General features: G+C 55.0%; 1 protein-coding gene across 3 annotated transcripts in view; it reads right to left on the bottom strand.

Moving 5' to 3' along the window:
• Positions 1-1,488: 1,488 nt before the first annotated feature.
• PEBP4 (phosphatidylethanolamine binding protein 4) overlaps positions 1,489-23,868 on the bottom strand; it is a 248,125-nt gene continuing 225,745 nt past the window's right edge. For all 3 annotated transcript variants that reach the window (XM_027598917.2, XM_027598918.1, XM_027598916.2), the window contains 3 exons: positions 15,177-15,222; positions 12,665-12,778; positions 1,489-1,788 (listed from right to left, as the gene is read on the bottom strand). In XM_027598917.2, coding sequence (XP_027454718.1) covers positions 1,640-1,788; positions 12,665-12,778; positions 15,177-15,222 — 309 coding nt within the window. In that variant the 3' untranslated portion in view covers positions 1,489-1,639. The remainder of the gene's footprint in view (positions 1,789-12,664; positions 12,779-15,176; positions 15,223-23,868) is intronic.

The following is a 23,868-nucleotide window of genomic DNA, read 5'->3' as shown; positions in this document are numbered from 1 at the left end:
CCCTCTGCCTTCCAGCTAGTGTGGGGCATGGCTCTGAGAAGGTAATAACCCTGCACCCGGCTGCAGCCTGCTCTTTCATCTGGGGATCTCAAGGCATTGTGTACACATGAGTCACCAACACTGCTGTTTTCTGGCCAAGGAGGGGGGATTATTAACTCTTGGAGGGAAACTGAGTGGGGGGGGGCGGCTGGGGAGAGGATGGGGGTGATAAGAGGTCTGGAGCTGGGGGTGGGGTCGTCAAGGAACCAGAGTTCAGTGCATGAATGAGACCGCAGCAAAAGAGGTACCTCCAAGGGGGCCTTGGGTAAGAAAGCCAAGTGACCTGCAGAGGACATCCAGGGGAGTTAGGCGCCAAAAATCCTTGCCTCGCAGACACCAAGGAGTTCCTTCATAGTTTTCTAAAAGCATAAATCAGACTGTACCCTTTCTTCCCCTCCAATCTATTTATCATTCAATGGTTTCCATTGCTTTCAGGGTACAATCCAAAATTTCAGCATGGCTGCAAGGCCTGGAGTGTTCTGGTCTCTGCCCATCTGTCCAGGTGGCCATGCTACTGGCCTGCAAGATGCCCTGCGAGCCCCTGCGAGCCCCAGGAGCTCGGAGGTGGTGTTCCCTCTCTTTGGCATGGACTCCAACCCCCAGCCCCATTCGCCGTTAACCCTTACCACACTTTACGGCCCTGAAGTTAAACAGCACTTCCTCAGAGAGGCCTCGCTTGGGGCTTTACTGTGCCCTTCCACCACAGAGCAGGTCTCCTTACACCCTCACAGCATGCGCCACATTTGTTGTCATTTGCCTGTGGTCATCTGATGAACGTTTCCCCTCATCCTGGACTGTAAGCTCTATGAAGCAAGCCTCAGCTTTTGTCTGCCCTGTTCACGTATGTATCCCCAGCACCTAGCAGAAGGTCAGGCACAGGGACGCCTGGGTGGCTCAGTCGTTAAGCGTCTGCCTTCGGCTCAGGTCATGATCCCGGGGTCCTGGGATCGAGCCCCGCATCGGGCTCCCTGCTTAGTGGGGAGCCTGCTTCTCCCTCTCCCTCTGCCTGCCGTTCCTGCTGCTTGTGCTCTCTCTCTCTCTGACAAATAAATAAATAAAATCTTAAAAAAAAAAAAGGTCAGGCCCATACCAGGTGCCGACAATATTTGCCCAACGAATGATGCTGAATGTCAGAGTTGGAAGGGACCGTGGTGATAAACCAACTGCCCCAAGGCTCCTTCCTACCTTGATTTCACAACTGAGGGAGCAGAACTTTAGAGAGGACATGTGATTTACTCAAGGCTACAGTGCCTCAGTGACAGTTGAGGCCTAGGGACCCTCACCTCCTGCCTATCCATCTCTCCCAGCGCCCCCTTCTCCCCCCACCACATACACACACTTGCGTTTATAGGAAAGCCCCAGCTCCCAGTGCCGGACGGTGATTGATTTCTTCTTAGTTTTTGAAAGACGACAGGTTAGGAAAGAACACATCTAACCAGTAAGCCCTGGATGATTTTTTTTTTAATTTGGAAGAGAAGGGGTTCCATACCCAGAGGGGGTGCCATACCCAGCAGGGGTGCCATACCCAGACCGTCGCTGGTGGGCACCGTGGATACACACACCCTCAGCGTGAAGCCTGATGTCTGGCAGGCAGTTATCTCTACTTGGGTTTATCCTTTGGCTCACTGTTTCCGGCTCCGGGGGTCTGGTAATTGGGCGAGTCCTGGTAATTTTGGGTCATGAATTGGGTGCTTGCTTCAGGTTCGCTCAGGTGGAAGCGGTTCAGGAATTTGTCCATTTTCCAAGAGCCTGGAAGGACAAACAGACCAGAGGAAGGCAGTGAGGGACAACCATGGACTGGGAGCTGGCGGGGCCTGACAGGGAGGCCAGCTCTGGGGAAGTGGAGACAGCAAGCAAGGACCTTGGTCACTGGGCTGAGCGTGTCAGAGTGCCCGGGGGCGCCTTCTGGGTCCTCGCTGGATGTTAGCAGAGTGTCTGGAAAGAGGTTGCTCTCCAGGGAACAACGGGGACTGAGTCTGGACTGGGTCAAGGACTGCCTTTGGTCTCCTTCCCCAGGGCCCTTCATTTGGCATAACTGCCTCCTCACTCACGGGCAGAAAGGAAGTGCCCTGTCGGGTGGGCTGTCCGCTTCCTCCATCCACCCCTCTTTTTCCACAGGCTCTCCTGACCCCATGACTGAGGCCTTAATGCTTCTTTCCTTCACACCTGGTCACCCCAGCTGCTGGGGCTGAGACTGGCCCAAGTGTCCACGTCCTTCTTCCAGTCTCCTCCCCAGAACCCCAGCTGTGGCAGAGGCTGAGGGGCAGGGCATATGGCTAGGCTTCTCCCTGCTCCTAAGTACCTGGATCCTGCGGGAGCAGAGTGTGGGTGAGAAGTCCCCGGCTGGTGCCCAGGTGCTCCTCCAGGGAAGAAAGCACAGGGGTGTGGGGGGAGGTGCCTCTTCTGGGGCAAGTGTGGACAGGCCTGGCAGCAGGGCAAGGAGGGCGCAGCCCTGGGCACGGGGGAGAAGCTGAGGGAAGTGGTCACAAGTGTATTCCCACGCTCTTGTTTCCCAAACCCTGGGCCTCCGGCACCCTCTGCGCATGATTGCCAGCTACAATCCGGGATGCCCAGCTTAACTTGAATTTGAGATAAGCAACAAATAATTTGTAAGTCTGTCCCACGTATTGCATGAAGCATACTTAAAAAGTCATTCTTTGTTTGTCTGAAATTCAAATTTAACTGGGCATCCTGTATTTTTTTTTCTTTTTCTTTTTGGCTAAATCTACCCACCTTCCCCGGGTGGACGGAGTGCTCAGGGAAGACCTTGCCCGGAACAAAGCTAGGCAGTAACTGATAGGCCCCGGCCCAGCAGAGAAGAGTAATCTCTAAGGCACAGAGAGAGCAGGACGACAGCCGGCAGCCTCGCCTTCCTCTTAGAGCTGCCCTTTCTCGGCCTGTGGTCCTCTGTCTGCACCCGCTACCCTTTTCAACAAGGAAGACAGAAGTCCCCCGAGGTGCTCTTACTCCACTTATCATCCTTCCCCGCCATGGGCTGTTTGCACTTCAAAGATGTTTTCAAGGAAAACAATGTTTTAATCCAAAGAAACAAGACAATAATAATGATAATGCAAATAATAATAATAGTAATAACACATCCATATAGTGCTTCATATGTGCCGGGAACTCCATGCATATTCATACAGTTAATCCTCACCAGGGGAGACTATTTTTATCCCTAGTGCACAGATGGGAGGATGGGGCACAAGATGAGGTTCCGGTGAGGATGCTTCTTAGGGGCAGGGATGGAGGAAAGGGCCTCTTTAGGTTCCCGCAGGTCCGATCTGGTGACTGCATGCTCAGATTAGGGAGAGAGGCGCTGGGCCCTGGGAGAGCCTCTCTTTGGGGGGGACTGCTGCTGGGTGACAGGTGGGTGACTGAATGTGGTGGGGTCTTCCACTACACTGGGGAGGGGAGGGGAGGCAGGGAGGCACTGGTCTGGCGTGGCCTTCACACCTGGAAAGCCTGGCTGGCTGGAAAAGAACTATGGTATCATGATCCTGGGAAAGTGTGTGTATGTTTGTATGCTTGTACGTGTGTGTGCGCGCACACGCGCGTGTGCAAGCCATGAAAAGGGCTCATGGGTGAACTGGTGTGTGACAGGCCTGGGGACAAAGGGGCCTTCCCCACCGAGTAGGGCAGGAAGAAACCTTGGTGGCCAGGAGGGAATTGAAACTCTCATCACGAGATCAGGGCAAGTTGGTGGAAAGAAATCCCCTGTGCCCTGAGGGAGATCTTGCAGACTTTGCCCTCCCCAAGCTCAGAGCACTTCTCTTGATGGAGCTCGGAGTGCCCTTGGAGCCTCCCACCTCCTTCCTGGTCACATTTCCGACGATGCTGTGGTTCTCGGGCAGCTCTGCAAACCAGCCCCTGTGTCCCTCAGGAGAGCGGGTACAGCATGCTGGCTGCTAGCCTCCCGCCGTCTCCTCCCCTGGCTTGGCCGTGACTCCTTACACCCCCGTTTCCTGCCACAAAGGGCAAGAGGAACTGACCCTGTGCAAGTTCTAGAAGGAAGAGGGGTGAGTCAGACCCTCAGGGGTGTGTGTGTGGGGAGAGATGGGGAGCTGGGAGTCTGTGGCTTCGTGGTCACCATGTGGAGGAAAGTCCCTTCCTGTGTGGCACTCTCTGTCCTGTCCCGGAGCTGCAGAGACGGCGGTGCTGCTGGCCGTGCTCGGGCCCCTCCCCTTGCACCCTTGGGCCCACCCAGGATGGGCTCTTCCTAGGCCCAGGGCAGGGGTAGTGAGTGCCCTGCAAATGCCTCTGGAGGGAGAGAGGAGGAGGGGGTCTGAGCCTGTTTCCTGAGCCACGCAGTGGCTGGAACACGGAGGCCTGGTGTCCTCAGGGCGGGCCACCATATCTGACGTGCCGCTTGTTCCCTGCACAACCCTAGGGGGCACCGTTCCCATCCCGCGAAGCCTTATGCCGCCGCTGCGCCTACAGGCCAGTCTCTCACCTATTGGTTGGTGCCAACAGGGAAGATGTTGGCGATGAAGGATATTAGATGTGAGAGATGTTCCAGAAATGGGCCAAGGGGAGAGCTGGGTAAGCTTACCTAAAGCCATCAGGGGTTTGTGTGTGCCTGATCTCTCCTAGACAGTGACTTCAACAATTGGGAGAGGGGCTCCAAGATTTCAGCAACTCATCCGCCGAGCTTGAGTCCCAGGGGCTGCAATGGCTAGAATGTTCGGGAATCGCCCTGGGGCAGGTCTTGCCAGTCACTCTCTGCCCCCGGCTTCCCCAGTCTGTGGGGTTGGCTTAGCACTGTTTGGGAGTGGTTCATCACATGGGCCTGGACAGGCCTGGTGGGCCTATCAGGGTTGAACAGGCATCCCAGGACTGAGAAATATTCTCCTGGTCCAGTCCTTCCCCCTTGGAGGCCTCGTGAGGATGGGGTGGACAGCTCCTCTGCTGGAATGGGCAAGCTCTGGGCCGAGGGCAAGCTGACAGCCCACCTCCTGTCTGCTGGGCATGGGGGGTTTGCTTGCACTGAGGCCCTACTCCCACCCTCAACGGGTTGATAATACAAGGTAATGAACACTGGACTGGGAACAAGCTAGGTCTTCACAGAGTGACCTTGGCCAGGAGCACAACTTTGCAGCTCCTGGCAGATGGGGCCCCATCCCTAGCATCGCGCCTGTCCTCTTTGGCAGGCCCACTCTTAAGACTTCCCAACGGCACGGGACTCAGTGTTCCCTGTGTGTCCTCGCTCTAGCCAAGGGACATTCCCAACTGACTTGCCATTGGGTCCTCAGCAGGCCCTCAAGTGTTTCCCTCTCAGCCCAGGAAGTGGGGGCTTCCCAGCCCCCACTGGGAGGGAGGCCTCCATTCAGGCAGGCTGGAGAACAAGCGGCAGGGGGGTCCTGAGACTTGGGTGCGGCCTCCTCTGAGCTGTTTTATGAGTTGAGCTGCTTGAGCCTCTCCTGGTGAGGAGCCGCCCTGTCCCCCAAGGTGGGTGAGTTGTGTCTAACCAAGGCGGCCACCCCTTCCCTGTCTCCCCATCGCCCACCCCTTTCCCTAGGGGCACCGCTGCTTCTTGCAGGGGACAGTGACCCTGAAGAAAAAACAAAAGTTGAACGGCAGCCTACTAACCACCCCATCGAGCGCCCGGCTCGGGTCTGTAATTTGTCTGGCGCTTTGCCGGGCCGGCTGCAGTGACAGAGGCACTGACGCCCTTCCACCGAGATTAATGACGTCCTGGCGCTGGTAGGCGGGAGGCCTGGGCCTCTTATGTTTTGTGCCATTAAATGACATTCAGAGACTTCCACTCAGGAGCTGAAAAGCCCTCGTTCCATCACATCCAATTACTCCTGGAGAATATTTGCTGAGTGGCTGATCCTGCTGGCTTGAGAGGCTTGGGGCAGAGGGGACCACTTTGACTTTGGCAGGAGTGAGAGGGTGGGATGCTCGGGGTGGGGGGGTGGGTTCCAAGGTGGGCAGGGGTTACCCGGCTCCTCTGGAGGACTCAGGAGGATTGGAGAGTGGAATTACTAATTACCCAGTAAATGGATCACCCAGGATGCCTCCCTCCCTCCTGGGGCCCCGGGGGTGGGGGGGTGGGGGGGTGGGGTGGGGGGGTGGGGATGGAGGTGGGGGTGGGGAAGGGAGCGAGAGAGGAGGCTCCAAGCTGTTGATTTGAGCTTCCAGTGATCAATTCCAGTATTTGCTGGTGGTGGCAGGCTGGAGTTCTGGGTGAAATTTGGGGATGATCTGTAGTTTCCCGATGATCTGTTCAATACTGCTTTGGACGGTTGATGCTTGGCTTGACTGGGGTGTGCTTCCTGCGGCCTGTGGAGGTTGCAGGCAGTTCCTAGCCAGGGTGCCTGTCTGAGAGTTGCCCAGGATGGCCCCATCTGGTCCGCTGCCAGGCCCCCAGTCCTACCCGCTCTGCCAGGTGGGTGGGGCCCTTCGGAGGCAGAAGAGGGCTGCCTCACACAAGCCCACACAGTGACTCAGGGCCTGGGCCCGGCGGTTCTAGGGCCTGGCCAGGTGAACCACCATGGGAGGTCATGGCAGGGGGTAGGGGCTGTTTTGCAGTGGGCTGGGTGTGTTTGTGTGTGTCTGTGTGTGTGTTTGGGGCTGGTCTACAGGCGGGGGGGCCCCCTTCCTTCCATCTTTGCCCCCACTGCGTACTTTTTCCTTGCTGCCACCAGGCCCGACAGGATTTTCTCCCAGCCTCTGTCCCTCCACATCAATGCCTCCTCCTGCTGACACTGCTGGGTGTTGTGCTGCCTTCCTGCTCTTGGCCTGTGCTTTCAAACATTTCCCCATGACGCCCATTGTCTCAATCACCCATGGTGCCCCTCAGGCCTCTAGAGGCCACAAGCCAGCCTTAAACCCCACTGTGTGCCAAGTCTCAGCCTGTCTCTCCTCTCTGACCCCTGTGGGTGTGTGGCTCACCCAGGAGCTGCTCAATTCAGGTGTCTGTGCTGCTGGGGAGTGGGTTATGGCCACCTGGTCCAGAACCCAAGGACACTTCTCTGCCCCTCCCATCCCATTTTGCAAGGAGCAGTCTCTCTGCAGGCCTCCAAGGCCGCCCCAGTGAAGCGGTGACTGAAGCTGGTGTGGCCCGTTAGCTCCCTTGGCGCTGCGGCACCATCCTGGACTCACCACCTTGGAGAGGCTTCTGGAACAAGCTGAGGCACGTCATCTTGTGGTGCAGAGAGGGGATTTCCCCAGCTCACTAGTGAGAGGAGCTTGGGGCCGTAAGGCTGGCTCGTGACACCCCTAGGCCAGGTGGCTGAGGTGTGGCATGATGCAGACCACAGCTCACCGGGAGTGATGTGGCCTCTGGGCTCATCTGTCTCCATATAGGGTGTGGCTATAGACTTCTCCAGGAAAGGGGCCTGGGGGTCTGTCTCGGGTGGCTGTGGCTGCTAGCCAAGGACACGCAGGGCTTCAGGATGGACTTGCTCCTTCTTTGTCCCCATGCCAGGGCCCAGAAGTCTGGTGGTCTGGGTGAGGGGAGAGGGAATGTAGGGGAGTGGGCAACAGGAGCAAAGAGCCTTGCCCCGGAAGTCAGAAGAAAGGTAATTTGCTCTTAACTGTGGCTCCTGAGTAGACCAAGCCATCACTGTTCCAGGCTTCAGTCTCCTCATTCACCTGGTGCGAGCAATGGCTGTGATCCTGCCCACCCCACAGGGTCCAGCAGCTGGGTGAGGGGAAGGCCAGGGAGAGGCAGGGCAGGCTGGTAGGTAGAGAGGCTGGGGGCAAGCGGTCCTGCCCGGCCGCTCGGTGTTGGGACAGGGAGGATATGGGTGCCAAAATTGTCATTTGTGGGCACGGTGCTCACAGAGGTGGCTGTCTTTTCAGGTGTTAAAGGAAGTTGATGATGAGTTGAATATGGGGGTGTGAGAATGTGCAGCTGTGTGTGTGTGGCTTGTGAATGTGCATACGTGGGTGTGTCCCATACACAAACATCCTCATTGACTGAAAGCTCACAGTGGGCTGAGCACAAGGACAGGTGTTAAAGAGGAAATCCACGGCAGAGGTGAGCTTCTCCCTCAAGGAACTGAGTCTCACGGTGGAAGTAGGGCCTGTGCTAGTGAAAAATGACTGAGTAATACAAAGGGATAAAAGTGGGCGACTGAAGAGGCACAACAAAGTGTCACTGAGTGCGTGGAGAGGGACAGCAGCAGGGGAGGGCTGGGTCAAGTGCACGCAGAGAAGACCGCCCTGTGGGAAAGCGTCCCGGAGCCGTCAGCAGGCAGGCAGGGCCCTCGGGCTTGGGGAGGGGGAGAAATGGTTTGCCCAGTCAGCAGGCAGAGGCAAATCAGTCCCTAGGGGAGCGTGGGGGGCAGTGACGTGAACAAGGTCAGCGGGAGTTAGCGGATGTCTGGCAGTACGTGGTATGGACGCGTGCACGGGATGAGGTGGGAGCCAGCCCTGTGTGTGTGGGCCCTCTTCAGACATGTCCCCTCAACTCATTCAGTTGGTTCCTCTACAGTGTAGAAGTCTAGATGCTGAATCCAAGGCTGCTGTGAGGAAGATGCAGGGGCGAACCATCGTGAATCACAGATGAGCCCGGAGGCCAGATTCTGGGCCTTGGGCATCAAAGGTCTGGGAAGGAGGGTATTAGAACTGCGGGGGAGGGGTTGGAGGCAGAGGTGCAAGTCCAGTGTGTTGCAGGCCCACATTTGGGAAGGTGAGGTGTGGCCTTTGGGACAAATGTCAGTGAAACTGGGCCAGCCCTGGTCAGAGGGCACCAGTTCGGGCTCTTTCAGCTTCACTGTTGTTCCCTGTTTGGGATGTGGTCATGCTTGAGCTATTTGAGTATCTCCCTCCACTCGCTCTGTGAGCTCCCATGATCCACAGAGCTACACTGGGTGACAGCATCCATCCATGGGAGCAGGGACCGGGTCCACGTGGCTCACTTCTGTGCCCGCAGCACCTAGAACCCTGCCTCACACACACTCGGCATCACCCCAACGAATGCAGAGGGCATGTGTGAATCATGCCCAGCAAGTGGGGAAAATGGCAGGGAGAGGAAGGAGCTGTGTAAAGGCGGGAGGAGTGGGGAAAGCAGATTTCATCAACTAGAAGCAAGGTGGCTCCAAATCCCCTTCTAGGGCCCTCGCTGTGGTCCTGGCAGACTGGTATCTAATGGAAGGCCTCCCCCGCAAAGGCGTGTGGAGTTGGCTGGGCTAGTCAAGTCTGATCACTTGCTCCCTGCACTCGTCTCACAAAACTCGGAGGTGGGGGCAACTCTGTAAGCTGGGAGCAAATCTGTAAAGGGTCATTCCGTGGTAGACCAACTAGTCCAACCTGTCATCTTGATGATGTAGAAATTGAGGCCCAGAGATGTGAGGTGGCTGGTCCAAGGTTGCACAATGGATATATCAAGATCTCCCATCTGGAGAGGGTTTCAGCCCCCCACACTGAGAAGTGTTCCCTAGCCCCCACGGTCTTGCAAGTTCAACTAGAATAATGTCACACTTGCTTCTCATCCTAAACTGTCATTCACACCTAAGTCCTAGGGAAGGAAGGACCCAATAGGAACGGCTCAAGTCAGCTATCCTTCATGGCTGCCTCTCTACCTGGCTCTTGACAGTGACTTTCCCCTCCAGTCTCTGGAATCTGTTCCTGCCTGCGCATCCAGGAAACACAAGGGACTGGTTGTACCATGCATACTCTAGGACTCCCCTGCCTCTCCAAGGATACCTTCCCATGGAACGAAAACTAGACCAAAGTAAGCCCTCGGGCCTGTGTTCCTCGGCTCCAGGTCCCGGCCGCCCGAGGGCTGGGCAGCTGGGGGCTCCATGGGTCCCCACGCACGGTGCAGGTGCTTCAGAGAGCGCCAGGAGCTCTGACAATGCGCAAGGGCAGCTCCTGATTTTGCCATTGCCGCCCCCCCCCGCCCCGCCCCCCAGGCACACGTCTCTACCCCTAGGGCAGCCCCTGGGTTCTTACTCCTCCCAGTCCTGCCCACCGTGCCAGCTGAGTCATCTCTAAAGAGTGGCTTCTGTGTGTTGCCTCTCCCATGGGCAGCATCTAACGGTGCTTCATGGCGCCCGCCAAGGTTGTGCCTCTGCTGGGCTTTCACGAGCCTTCTGCGACATTCCCCCTTTCTCCTTTCATGCCCTCACCGCTCCTCACAAGGGGTGCTCCTTCTCATTTTTAAAAAAATAATCTTGGCGTCTGTGGTTTCTCCAGCCCAGAGCTTCCTCTCTCTTTCACTCAAGGATTCAAATGTCCCCCTTCTCCCAGGTCCAGCCCAGGCCACACCTCTTCCACGTAGCCTCAGGGCCATACAGACTTGTAGATCATCTAGATCCAAACCCGCATTTTCTAGATGGGGAAACCAAGGCTCAGAGAGGGTAGCTGATTTGTCCAAACATCAAATCACTAGCTGGAGACTGGAAATACAGATATCCTCACCCTGCAGTAAAATACCTTTGCAATCTTCCTGGCTAAAGAAGGTGTGTCTTCTTGGAGGGAAAGAAATCCTAGGAACCATACACACAATCCCTAAATCCACTTGATCTCCAGTTGTCCTTACAGCCAGAAACACACAATTAAGTGCTTAATTATAAGCTGCTTCGCATTGTTATTTAAGTGTTTTCAAAGTAGACTGTAAGCCCCCTGAGGGCAGGAAACATTCCCTGTGCTGTGGGGTCGGGTCCTCTCCTAAGTCCCTAGCTAGGAGTGCCAGGCACCAGAAGGTGTCATATGGTGGGACCAGCCCCCTGGCCTGGCTGGAGAGCTCATCTGGGAAGATCATTTTCCCACCTCCATTTCTGGCAGCGAGCAAAATGGCACGGAAGTCCAGGGGCTCTGCCCAGATGCAAGTCCTGTTCCTAAGTTTTCACGTGGATGAGAGGTGTGTGTGTGTGTGTGTGTGTGTGTGTGTGTGTGTGTGTGTCTTTTGGGGGGATGCACAACAAGCTGGCTTGGGCAGAGATTCAAAGCGACTGACAATTGCTGTCAGGCTGGATGGGTTTGGAGCCTCCGCGCCTGCTGCCATCGTCACTGGTGGGGCACACAAGCCGCTGTGTTTTCTGGAGGGCAGGCTAGGATCAAACACGAGGACTGCAGCCAAGGCAGGGGCAAGTATCTCTGCCGCATGCACCTCCCTTCTTCCTTCGCCCCTTTCATGCTCCTCCGGACTTCACCTACTGCTCTCTCCTTTCCTGGCCACCCTGCCCCTCAGAAGGCACTTGATCCTGCGGGAGGCTCTTGCAGGGGACAGTCTGAACATGATCCCTGCCCCCCTCCCTGCCCAGGGTGTGGGCTCTGTGACTATGGGACTAACAGGGGACTCCGAGGCGCTGCCTTACTTTGTGGGGGGAAGGTGGTGGGCTGAGGCACTAGTCCCCAGCCCCCAGAAAGCGCAGTGCCTGGACTGGTAGAAGGGGGCTCATGATGTCTGAGGTGAGAGGGAGCCAGGGAACTGGAGAAATTCATCTTGGCTTGGGCAAGATACATGTTTCTCTGCCTTCTCTCCTTGTATCCAGATTTGGGAAAGTGTGTCTTTGGGAAAGCGGTTTAAACAGATGTACAGATTGGCAAGGTGCTGACGGCACCTGGGGAGGGTTCACCAGTGGAAAGGTTGCACCAACTCCGCTTGCAGGGCAGCCCAGAGCCTTCTGCCATTGGTGGCTCCTGCTCGGCACACCTGAAGGCCTCCTTTGCTCAGCCAGTGCTTTTCTGGGCTCTGCGGTGTTCCTCTCCTCTGGGGCCTCAGGCAACAGGCTTGTAACAATACCTTCTCTGGCTTCCCAGTGGGTGGAAGTTGGTCAGGGTCACTGGGTGAGAGCAAACGGCTGATGACACCTACCCACCCACTCAGCCTCCTGCCAGCCCCGGGGATGTGCCGTCCGCACTCTCAAGATGGCATCCGTGTGTTCCACATTATCTTCCCTTGCCCCAGATGGGGGAGATGCTAGAGTACACAGGGGTTACTTTATTTCCCATTTTTCTGGAGAGAAAGCCAAGGCTCAGAGAGGGGGCCATGGCTCACATAGGAGAAGGTGAGTCGCCTGAGGCCTTGCAGTGGCCAGATGTCCACGGGTCTTCCCGCTCCACAGTCTGGTGGGAGCGGGACCAAGGCCACCATCAGGTAGCCATTAGCAAGCTACAGGGAGTGGATCCTCTCCAGGGTGCCAGAAGGGCTGCTCAGAGAAGCTCGTGGAAGGGGCATGGCGGGGGAAGTTTTTGCCCCACCACTGAGGTAGAACAGGGCAGACAGAGCAATTAACAACCAATGAAGACAGACTGGCAGGGTGGCATTCCAGGGCCCTCTTGCCCAGATCGGACTCAATTATAGGGTACAATTACCTGCAGGAGTGCTGTGGGGTAGCTGTCTGCACATGCCATTCGAAGCTGAGTTGGGGAAACGCTTCTCTCCCTGGCTCCAGTTACTCCCTTTGGGACCCGGCCTCACAGACCCACCCACCCAGTGAGAGCCACCATCTTGGTCTGTGGGACTTATTTCTCGGGAGGAGACCACATCTGATGCCAACATCTCCCTTAGGACACCTCATTCCAGTCTACTGCCAAGAAAGGCCACCTTCTGACTGGCCTCCAAGGCTCACGGGTAGGGGTCAAGGTCCCAACCTGGCCATGAATGCACAAGCATCCACTTCCGCCCCAGAATTCACACTGGCTTTGGCAGATGGGAAGGCCTTACCTCGAGTTTTGTTTTCTTTGGAATGGAGAGAGATGTTCTGTTTTTCCTGAAGATAGACGAAGAACTGGTAGCGGTGAAAGCCACTTTTTACTGGTGGGGACGGAGGCTGGTAGGCTGGGGACAGAAGAGGGACAGAGAGTGTGGGCCCCCAACCCATAGTACCCACAACTTCCTGGCTGCCCTGGGCCAGAGGAAAAGAGAATTCTTTGTGCCATTCATGGTCCGCACCCCCCCCCATCCCGGGGTCCCAGCTGGGGGCTTGCCCATCGCAAACCATTAGGATTTATCTTTGGCAGGATCTCAGCTTCTGGCAGCTGCCTTTAGGAAACACCTTAGCTTGGGCAGTGCGGGGAGGAGGGGGTGTGGGATGCTGGAGGGTCGTGGGTGCTGGTGGGACTCCCCAGGCCTCTCTTGGCCAGCAGGTACTGGTGTTATCCCTTTGCTGCTTTAGTCTATCCTGATGGATTTCCTGCCTGAAGAGAAACTCATCTTCCTCTCTGAGAGCGTTTGCCAGTGGATTTTTATTTATTTTTTCAGCATTTCCTTATGAACTCAATTCCCAAAGAAGCCAATTTCTTGGCTGGATCCGGAGGATCTGGAAGTGGTTATGGGGGTGGGTGGGACCCGGTTCAAAGGTTTGATCATGGAAGTGTAGGATCTGGGTGCTCCGGGCACTGGGAGCCCACTCAGGCTCTTCCGGAGGAGAAGGCCCATCTCCCTCCCTTTTGCCCTCGGTGCAGGAGGCAGATCTTTTTCTGGGGCAGGAGGGAGCTCGGGGCGGGAGGGGGGGGCATCTCTCATTCTTTCCCCAAGTCTATGCAGGGGTTTTGTGGGCCAGACTTTTGCGGTTGGTTCCAGTTGGGCCGCCTTCCAAACTCTGTGCCTCTGCCCCCTCCCCATCGCTCTCCTCCTCTCCCCCACCTTCTAAAGAGCCAGGAATTTTCCTGGGGGTGGGTGGGGATGGAGTGTTTGCAGTGAAGATGCTGGTGGGAGGGAGTGTTGGTACTTTACAGCCCCCTCCCTCTCCTGGTCATTAGACAAGAGCCACCCGCTATTTGGAGCTGTTGGAAGTGTTCCTCATGTGTACTTCCGGCCACTGGGGCTTCCAGCATGCTCACAGCCAGGGGAATTCCTGACTATTCATCTCTCCCTGACTTTTTGATTGCAGATCTGATATCCGTGTGTGTGTGTGTGTGTGTGTGTGTGTGCATGTGTGCACACACGCGTGCGTTCAGGGTGAGCACCGCACAGGGTGTGTCAGGAGCCACGTGAGTTTGTATGACTTGGGGTCCACACTGGTGCAGGTGCAGGTGTCGGAAGAGCTGGTGTGCATGTTCGCTGAGGTTGTTTTGCAGGGGCTCTGTCAGTGTATGTGCAAATGTGGGTAAGTCATTGTTTTTTTCACAAACACTGCCAACACTGAGGAAGACTTCTGAGCATAGGTGGGTGCTGGAGTGTGTCTTCACGTGCATGGCGTATGGAGGGCAGAGGTGGCCGGGTCAGCTTTTGGCAAGGCCGGTGGGTGCGTGGGCTGCCAAGTACACTTGAGGGGGGCACGTTGCACACCGCCAAAGAGCTGGTGTCTGTGATTGTGTCTGCAGAAGGTTGCAGTTGGAGCTCACTGGTTCTATGCAGCTGGAAAGTTATCCTCGGGGGAGATGGAGACCTGACCCCTCTCTATAGGGCTTTCCTGAAGAATCCCCCCTCCGAAAGTAGAGATGAGGGGTCGCGAGGGGGAAGGGAAGGGATACACACATGTGGCGCCACTTCTTGGTGCCAGGCCCTGGCTGTGTGCTTTCCCTTGTGACATCTCCTTAATCCTCACCACAACCTGGTCAGATGAGTATTATCCCCATTTTCTGGATGACGAAGTGAGGCTCTGAGAGGTGAAGTCAGGCTGACAGGAAGTGGTGAAGCTGGGATTTGAATCCAGGCCTATCTGATGTCTGACCCCATGTTGCGTCATGGAACTATGAGGCTCATTTGTCTTTTTGCTCAGCCCTCTTCGGAGGCCAGGTCCGCACCTAGGCATTCCCTTCAAGTTGGGTGGAGAGCATGCCCTTGCTGGGGGAGTCTGAGTAGGGGGCGCGGAGTGGAGCTCGGGGTGAAAGGGGTGGGAAGGGGAGGGCATCAGAGAAAAGGGACCCATGCAAGCACATCGTGGCACCGGGTGCAGGGAAACACGCGGAGGCAGGCCGAGGGAAGGGAATGACTGCGCCAGTCCCTCCAGGAGAGCAGACCCCTGCATTTAATGCTGGCCCCACCCCTTACTCCTCAGGAGCTGAGGGACACGTGGGTCACACCTGGCTTTCATTCTCTTTCAAATGGAGATATTGGCAGCAGCGGCCTCCAAAAGGCCCTTGTGATGATTCAATTGTCGAGGAAGAGTAAACTCCTGAGTCAGTGGGCACTTTCACACCACTAAGTCTCAACGTTAAGTTGCATTGTTACGGTTCTTGTGGTCATGTCGTTGCCCTGGCTGGGGCGAGGGGTGTGGGAGGGTCGTACTCACGTGACAACTCCTGGCCCTGGACCTTCCCTTTCTTTATATCAGCGCCCTGCAATGAGAGACAGGCACAGGTGTGGGTTCCTCCTGGGGCGGCAGAAGGCCACACCACCACACTTCAGCCCAAGTGGGTTTTGCTGACTTCTTTCTCCCTGAGGGAGTAAGAAGAGTAGGAATGGGTATGTCTGCTCCTGGGACAGGCGGCCAGAATGGGCTCTGGGGTTTTGAATGGTGCCTTAGGGGGTCCAGGGGGAGGACAGACACAGGCATTGCTGACGGTAGCCTGGGGGTGAGAGATGGACGCCCCCCAGACTACCGGAGAGAGTGAGGGGACATTTCTGGAAAGGCGACTCCGCTCCATCATCTGCACCCTTAGACCGGGCACGGGACACAAGTCTCTGCCTGTGGGGTCTGGTCAGATCTAAGGCAGGGGCTGACAATCCTCACAGCTTTGCTAAGCCAACCCATCCTCTCGGGCTCTCTTTGGGGCCTTCAGAACATTAGGCCAATGGCTGCCTGAGTAACCAGAAGGGCAGGGAGGGCAGGAGGGGGCTGGACCGCTGATTCTGAGGCAGCTTTTCTCCCCAGCCTTGAATGGAGTCAGCCCACAACCTCTGGGCAGATTGTTTGGCCTCAGTTTCCCTCTTCTTCCTTCCCCTCCCTTCTCTCCTCTACTCCGCGTCTGTGGGATAATGAGGTGATCCCGGGGGTGGGTGCTAATTATTGTTTGTGCAGGACTGGGAGATGCTCAGATGAAAGGGACTGGAGCCGGGCTCCTGGGTCCGTGCCACAGCTCGGGGGCCCCTAGGTGTGGGGTTTTATGGCCTTAATGATGGTGATTAGCATGGCTCTTCATGGGTTCTGCCAACACCTAACTGTGCCCCGGCCACCTTTCTACCAAGCCCTCCCGGTACAGCCTCTTCTCCTTCCCCTGGCAGAGGCGCTCAGGAGGAGGCTTTGGGAGGGGGAACCACGCGATTTCTTCTCATTTCTCTGCAGAGACTCTCAGGGTCAGCTGGGTGACCCAACTCCTAGTGCGGTTTACCTTCTACAAAATTCAAGCCCCACCCCCCTCTTCTTGAAGCCCCCCCCCCCATCTCTTCCCTTTTGGGCTGTAGCTTGTCTACCAACTGTTCTTACTTTGGGCCTCCTTGGCTAGACCATCCCCTTTCCCCAGGCTCGTCCCTGTCTGTCTAGGTTACCTCTGGTTGGGAGAAGGGGAGGGGAGACTGCAGAAGGGGCCCCTCCACCTTGGGCCCCCTTCCCACTTGGTTGTCCTCAGCCCGAGCAGATGAGATCGCTGTCCTCTGGCACCCTTCCAGCCCCCCTCATGCAGTCTTGTCTGCTCAGAAGCATCCGGCAGCCTTCGGATTCAGTCCCTGGGACAGCAGGGCTCGTGGCAGCTCTGCTTTAGCCCGCTTTCAGCACGGGCCCCCACTCCCCCAGTGTCAGGCTCTGTCTTACCCAGGGCTGACATGGGGCCCAGCTGTGGCCAGCGGCTGAGAAGCCAGGGGGCACCAGGGCAGGGGAAAGGGGTTGGGGAACAGAGGCTCCTCTCCTTGATAGCCATCTCTCTCAGAAGACGATGTGAGGGCCCAAGCCCTAGCAGCCACTCTCCCGAAATAGCTGTCTGGCTCTCTGGCGGCTCTAGCACGATTAGATTAGAGACGGGGGCTAAGCCCAGGGCGGCCCAGCCCAGCCTGCTGTGCGCTCCCAGCCTCCCCCTCACTCCTCTCCGAGTCAGCCCAGCCAGCGGTTTGTTTAAACAAAACAATAGCAACCTAAGCGGGCTGTTTCTTTTCAATTCCCCACAGGCTTGGGTCCCACCCAGAGTGATAAACAGGCCTCTCTCTTCTGAGTGAGTGCAGGGAGGCCTGGGGTTGGGGGGTGGTTGCTGGCGCCCATAAGGTCAGGGAGTTTGTGCAGCACAGGGTGGAAAGTCTGATCTGTAGCCTTGATCAGGGTGGAAAGGCTCTCCTTCCCCTCCCTTTCACTCCGGGGAGTCTTTTCTCATCAACTGGGGCCAGCTTGGCAAACACATACGCACACCCGTGGGTTCACTGAGTAAAGCCAGCGGCCCTTCCTGCCTGCCTTCCCTGGAGGAGCGGCTCTTGAGCTCAGCTGAGGCGGTTGCTGGGGGAGCCGGGAGCAGAGAGCAGGGATGGCTTTAGAGTTCCTAGGGTCTCTCTGGAGCTTGTCGCGGACAGGTGCTGTTCCTTGGAAGGATGAACAGAGAAGGAAGGCTCTAAGGAAGGACCAGGCTGTAGAAGGGCCTCCCCCGCAGAGCCTGTGGTCAGTGTGGCTGGGATTTATTCAAGCTAGGTTGAGAATTGGCTAGACTTCCTTTGGCCATAAACCTTCCCTCATTGGTCTGTCCTGGGGGGCGGTGGTGTGCTAAAATTTCTACCATATGAACAATATGTGATAGGGGTCTTAGGAAACCAGACTCAAAGGGTGAAAACGGTGACTCTCCAACGGGCTCAAACTGCTTGTCCGGAGCCACAGAGTAGTAGTGGGAGAATCCCAGAACATTCCAGGAGGAAGGAGCCTTAGACCCTTTGACCTTAGAGACCCACTAGCTCAAGATCTCCTGTCTTTTGACCCATAGGGCCATCCTATGCTTTTTCTACAACTTCACGGCAATCCCATCACTCCTTCAGGCAGCATGGCTTTAGGAAGACTGTTATTACAATACACAGATATTACCTGGAGGCCTGGGGCCACAGTGGAAATGGTTACCTGGTTCCCCACCCCCGGCCCCCCACCCCCATAAGAAATCATGAACTCTCCTGAAGTGTCTTCATGGATCGGAGTACCTCATTTAGCCTGAGATGACCTTAGGAAGCTGGAAATCTCTGGGGATGGATGAGATTCTGGAACATTTCTGGTGGGGTAGGGTGGGGGAATCTCTGATTCTGAGCACTTCCTAGGAAGATAGGACTGAGGAAAGGGCCCTGAGGGTGGGCAATGGATCCAGCATTTGAGGGACAGACCCCACACCTGTCAAGTCTGAGCAGACAAGAGTTTTGCAAAGAGGGCGTGCAGCAGGGAAGGGGCAGCTGAGAGCTCCCCCACACCTTGGCTTCCTCACCTGGAGCCCTCCTCCCTGGACTTCCCCCCTCCCCCAGGTATACTGCTCCTTTTTAAGATGGGCCCAGCCCAGACAAAACCTCCTTTCCCTTACTATAGCTAAGACAGATTGACATTTTCAAAAGGAGCTTGTCTAAATGCTAAGGTTAAAAAAAGGAAATAATTATAGAAATTACAAACAGTGTAGAAACTGTCGGGTTTCTGATCCTCAAGAACACTGAAAAGCCCAGGGTGGCTTTTTCAGGATATCAGGACAGGAACACCCAAGGTGTTAGGGCAGTGTGCTTGGGAGGATGTCCAGGGCCCTTCTAAGTGTCAGAGACTAGATGACCTTGGGGAGGCAACTCTTTTCCTTATCAGCATCCTCTGTCAAGGGGAAGGGGGTGGGGGGAGATTGCTCAGTAGGAATTGTCTCTTCTTAAAAAAAAAAAAAAAGAATAGTCTCTTCTTTTTTTTAGAAGTTGGTCCCCAGTGTGTGTGTGTGTGTGCATGCATATGTGCATCCGTGTGTGTGTGTGTGTGTGTGTGTGTGTGTGTGTGTGTGTGTGTGTGTGTGTGTAGGAGATGCACGCAACTGTCTGGCATAGGAAGAGGCCCACATTATTCTAGTTGCAGAGAAGAAGCTTGACTCTGTGGACACTTTGGAGGAATTTTGGGGTTTATAGACGTGAGATTTCCTTTCCAGCTCTCCCCGACCTCAGAACTCACAGCTTCTCTATCAAGTTAGTTTGGACCTGGCATGTGAAATGCTTAAGAGGACTCTCAACCAAGAGTCATGGCGACCCCAGTCTTGGCACAGGGTAGATACAGACTGTCCTACCAGACTTGTTCTGATCAACTGGTCTCTGGTCAAGTAGAGAGCACAGTGCTGGAAGCAGGGGTCTGCTCCCCCTACTGTTATCTGACATTCGCAATGAGCTTTCAGTGTTTCTTCTCCACGGCTCTAATGGATGCATCCATCTCATAGCAGTCCTTGCGTGGGAAGGGCAGAGCTCGGTCTCTCGATTCACTGGAAGGAACCCCAGAGAAACTTTAGCCTCTCAAGGGCAGGGACAGCATCCTACCCCTCTTTGTTAGCCCTTAAGATGCTCTGCCTAGAGCAGTGGACATTGTCAGTGCCCTGGCTCACTCCCTGGCCCTTGCCACCTTGGTGCTCTCCAGCATTCCTCCCAATCTGCTTCTCCTGGTCCCAGGGCCCCCTCTGGCCTCCAGAGCCTGCGTCCCCACCTGCACAATAAGGCAGACATGCTGGGGTGTTAACATCCTCTGGCAACAGGTCCTAACCAATGGCTGATGGGAAATGGTGCATAAATACTCCAGCTCCTCACCTCTTGGGGGCCGGGCAGGGGAGCGGAATGATGAAGCAGCCTATTTCATACTGGCTCCAGGCATCCACAGTGGAACTTGTTTTCTCACGAGCCTCGACTGAGTGCCTTCCTTTTTCCTGTCTCACCCGGTCCCTTCTTACTGGTGCTTCCTCACGTCCTTTTGAAAATTCGCTACTTGCACGAGACTCCTTGTCTCGGGCTCTGTTTGGGGCAACCCAAGCTAAAACAGTAAGGGTCCAACAGACATCTGGGGAAGGAGTGGAGAGATGAATGAAGCCTTTGTCTAAGGTGTCATAGGTAGCTGGCCTCTATGCCAAGACTAGAAGCCTCTCCTCCTGATTCTCTGTCCCAGTCTCTTCTGATGGGACCGCACTCCTATGGTCTGGACCTGGATCCTTCTGCCCTCGCAGACCGGGTCCCAGAGGTCTCTGATACATTAAGCCTTTGGAGTACCACACACAGACGAACAATTAGATGAAAGACACCTCTATCCTTTGTTTCTTGTCCATGGGGACAGCCAGAGAGCTACCTTTCCTGAGAATCGAGGGTCCAGCGGCACCCCTTCCCCAGCCTGGAGAAGCCTAGGTCAAGCCTTCTTGAGACATGGTGGCCAGATTCCGGTTGTGAGGTCTGGTGGGTGGGGGAAGGGCCTGGCTCAGGGCTGGGCCCAGCAGGGAGGTCAGCCCGGTTTCCTCATTCCCCTTCAATTACCGACAGGCAACTGTCCGCCCACCTGGGCGTTTGTGAAGGCCCCAGGTACTCGGGCTCACTGACCCCTGGAGTAGAGGGGTCAGCAGCACATTTCCCAGAGTCTGCGGGAGATGACTTAATCTCTTCACCCACTTCTTCCCATCTAGACAGGAGGATTCAATCATGTCTCCTGCCTGGGTGCAAACCTCAGTCCGAGTGGGAAGTTTCACTTTTTGATCTCTGGGGGGCGGGGATGGGGAGGGCTGTCAGAGGAGTCCTGAACTTGAAAGGTGAGGTACAGGAAGATGCTGTGGGGATAGCGGAGAGTGAAGGGAGACAGGAACGAAACAGCACTTGGTGGGGGGAGCGGGGAAGGGAAAAATAGGGAAAACAGAAACAGAGTTCCAGGCTCTCTGACACTGGCACCAAATGAGAAAGCTCCTTGCTGTTTTGCACAGCTGCCTGCAAGCTGCCAAGTGGCAAAGGATCCAGGAAAAGGCACAAGATTGCAAAGCGCTCTCCAGTAATCTGTATATTCTGCAATTAAGAAGGGGTAAGTAAGTGGAACGCACCGACAGCTCCCAGGCTCTGAGGTCTCCAGGGGCCGTGGCTGCCAATCCACTGAGCACCAGCTTGGAGAGGACCCAGCCCTGGAGACCGGTGCCTGCTTCAAGGGAGAGGTTGTGATCAATTAATCCTCTGGCCTGCTTTTTTTGCCCCGAGGCCAGGGAAAGGAGGGCCGGCCACTCAGGTAGCTGAACTGGAGTTCGTGGGAAGTGGTGAGAAGGAGTCACGCACCTGAGCCCTCCTGGGAGCTGAGTGCTTCTAGACTCCAGGGTGTAGGACGGCCAATTATCTTGTGCACCAGCTTCCCTCGTGAAGGGTTAACATCAAAGACCCGATAGGCCTCTTCCTGGCCCCTTCATGGGCAGTGGGGCTGGGTGGCAAATAGTCTTTAGAAAGTGCCAGTGGGTAGCCTAAAGATTTGGTGTGTTGGCACTGACTGGCAACAGACCCCTGGGTTTTGACTTCTAGTTTGGCTTCAGATCTGGAGTCAGTTACCTCCCTGGGTCTCCAGATGCCAAAAATGGGGAGGGGTGGGGTGTAGCGCAAGGGGCAATTATCTGCTTCTTGTAACTAAGTAGTTACCTGGATGAGCGAGAGGAGCTTCACCCAAGGTTTCACCATTCTTCATGACACTGGGTTAAGAGGCAAGATTTCCCAAGGCCAAGGTCAAGACTGCCTGCAGCTTAAAAAGTACAGGCTGTCCAGGCCCTTTGTTCCAGGCCGTGTGGAAGTGCTTGTGGTTTCCAAATAAGTCACGCTGTCTTGCACCTGTCTGTATGTGATAATATCTAGCATAGAGCTGGCCCTGAGGAATGATGGCTGGGCAGATGGGGAGATACATGAGTCAATGAATGAGAAGCCCTGGGTTGGAGACAAAAATATGAACGAGGCACACTTCCTGGTGTTGAGGAGCTCATGGTCCAGTGTGGTAGACCAATTGACAAAGAAATAACTCTATTATAGGCCTAAATAATTGAAGTACAGGAAGTGCTGGAGGAACACAGAGAACAGAAGTTGTACCTGCTTGGAGGCAGTGATCAGGAAAAGCTACTGAGAGGAGGCTATACTCTATCTGGGCTTTGAAGGATGTGTAGGAGTTTTTTAGCGTAATTTGAGGGAACTGCATTAACAATGTATAATATGCAGACAAGATGTGAAAAGAGGCAGGTGGGTCTGAAGAGAGCTCAAGATAAGGCTGGAAATGTAAGCTAGGGTTAGGTTTGAATGGCAGACAATGCTTCTGAGAATCAAAGCCACCAGCAACCTAAACTTTGAGTCCACAGATCCTAGGCAAGACTTCTTCCATATGCTCAGCAGCCGTATACCCAGGGGAGTCATCAGAGGGGGCCAGTGGAGCTGTCTCTGGTCAAGAAAGTATCTGGATAGGGCCAGGTCTTGGAGCACTGCCCACGCAGCAGGTCAGAGCTGTGTGGAGCTGGATTCCACCACCAGGGCCTCATTCAGAGCAGGTGAGTCTGGGGGCCCCCAGACCCAAATACCTCCTTGTACAAATAATAACTTGGTTTCAGGTCATTAAAGTACTATATGCTCATTATAGAAAAGTTTGAAAACAGGAAAAACAAAACAAAACAAAACAACAACGAACCAGAAAGAAAAAAATCCCCTGGATCATTCTGTGTAGTGACAACTGCTCTGAGAACACCACGGTTCCCTTCCTTGCATCTGGGTCCCAAAGCTTCTTGTCACACAGATGCCAGCTCTGGGCCTCTGGTCCCCTCTGGTGCCTGCATTAGCTGGACTCCCCTCGGACCTCCTGCTCGGGGGAACTCGCCTGAGCTGCTTTCAGTCTCTGAAGTTCACAGACTGGTTTGGACCTCAGGAGAAGGCGGAGCCACTGCTCCTTGACCCTTGCCTGTCACAGGCCACACTTTCTCTGGATGCAGCTCCAGGGCAGGGTTAGAGAGTGGGAGTGGGAAGGAAAAGGGAATAAAGAACACAACGTATGGTCTTCTCGAACCTGTTGAACTTAGAAATAGACAAGAATATATTAAGATAGTTTGAGAGCAAGTATCATGAGTTGGTAGCTAAATACAGTTATTATGCATCGATGTGAGTTGAGATGAGACACTGCCATTTCTAGATACATGGAACAAAATCCGAGGCTTTCAGCCTCAACAACAGGTCTCTGGAACGCCTCAATAATCTGGAATCATGTGGAGAATTGGCTATTCTTCGTAAGCACACTTCCCTGATATCTTTAATCTTATACTTTTAGTTCCCCAACTCCTTTCATCTTAACTATTCTGGCTAGTGATCTTATTAGAGACTAGTTCTTATCTTCTTAAACACACACACGGAGACTACCTTATGTAATTTTAAACACCACTGCGGTTGACCCAGTGAATAACCAATTTTGCACCCTGCTACAGCACCAGACTGTAATGCTGAAAAACAAATAAAACGAACGGGCCATTTGGCCTTCTGCCTGCTCAACCTCCTCAGGAGCCAATAATTTAATATTTATGTGGTCGTGGTCACCACATAAAGAAAGGGAAACACCTCTTGCTGGTGCCTACAATGCATAGGCATTCTGCCAGCATCTTTATACAAGTTCGCTCCCTCTGGTCCCCGCCTTCACAGACATTTCCTGCTAAGGAGCGGTGACCCTCAGGAGACCCCCCCCCCCTCAACCTTGGAGGACAGAGGCCGCCTGCCCTGCTGAAGGAGTTGTGCTTCGCAGTCTGATTTTTGGCAGCTGTGGGAACTGGGGAAGTGGTGCCATCCAGTTCAAAGCAACCCCACTGCATTAGTGACTGAGCTGTTCACACGGCCGTCCAAAAGGTCAAACTGGGCTTCAGTCCAAGGTCATTACCAATCAGCTACAGGACTGTGAGCAAGACACTTATGTTCTCGGTGTCTCTGCTTCCATACCCATGAAGGGGCACTGATGATGATGATGTGGGTCCTGGTTTCCCGGGGTTGTTGTAAAGATGAAATTAGGAAGAGGAAGATTCTCAAATCCCCCAGTGGTGTCCCAGTGCAAGCAAGGGTCATCGTGGTCC

This window comes from Zalophus californianus, chromosome 2 (genome assembly GCF_009762305.2).
Source record: "Zalophus californianus isolate mZalCal1 chromosome 2, mZalCal1.pri.v2, whole genome shotgun sequence".
NCBI lineage: Eukaryota > Metazoa > Chordata > Mammalia > Carnivora > Otariidae > Zalophus > Zalophus californianus.
This window is presented reverse-complemented; position numbering and strand designations above follow the sequence as displayed.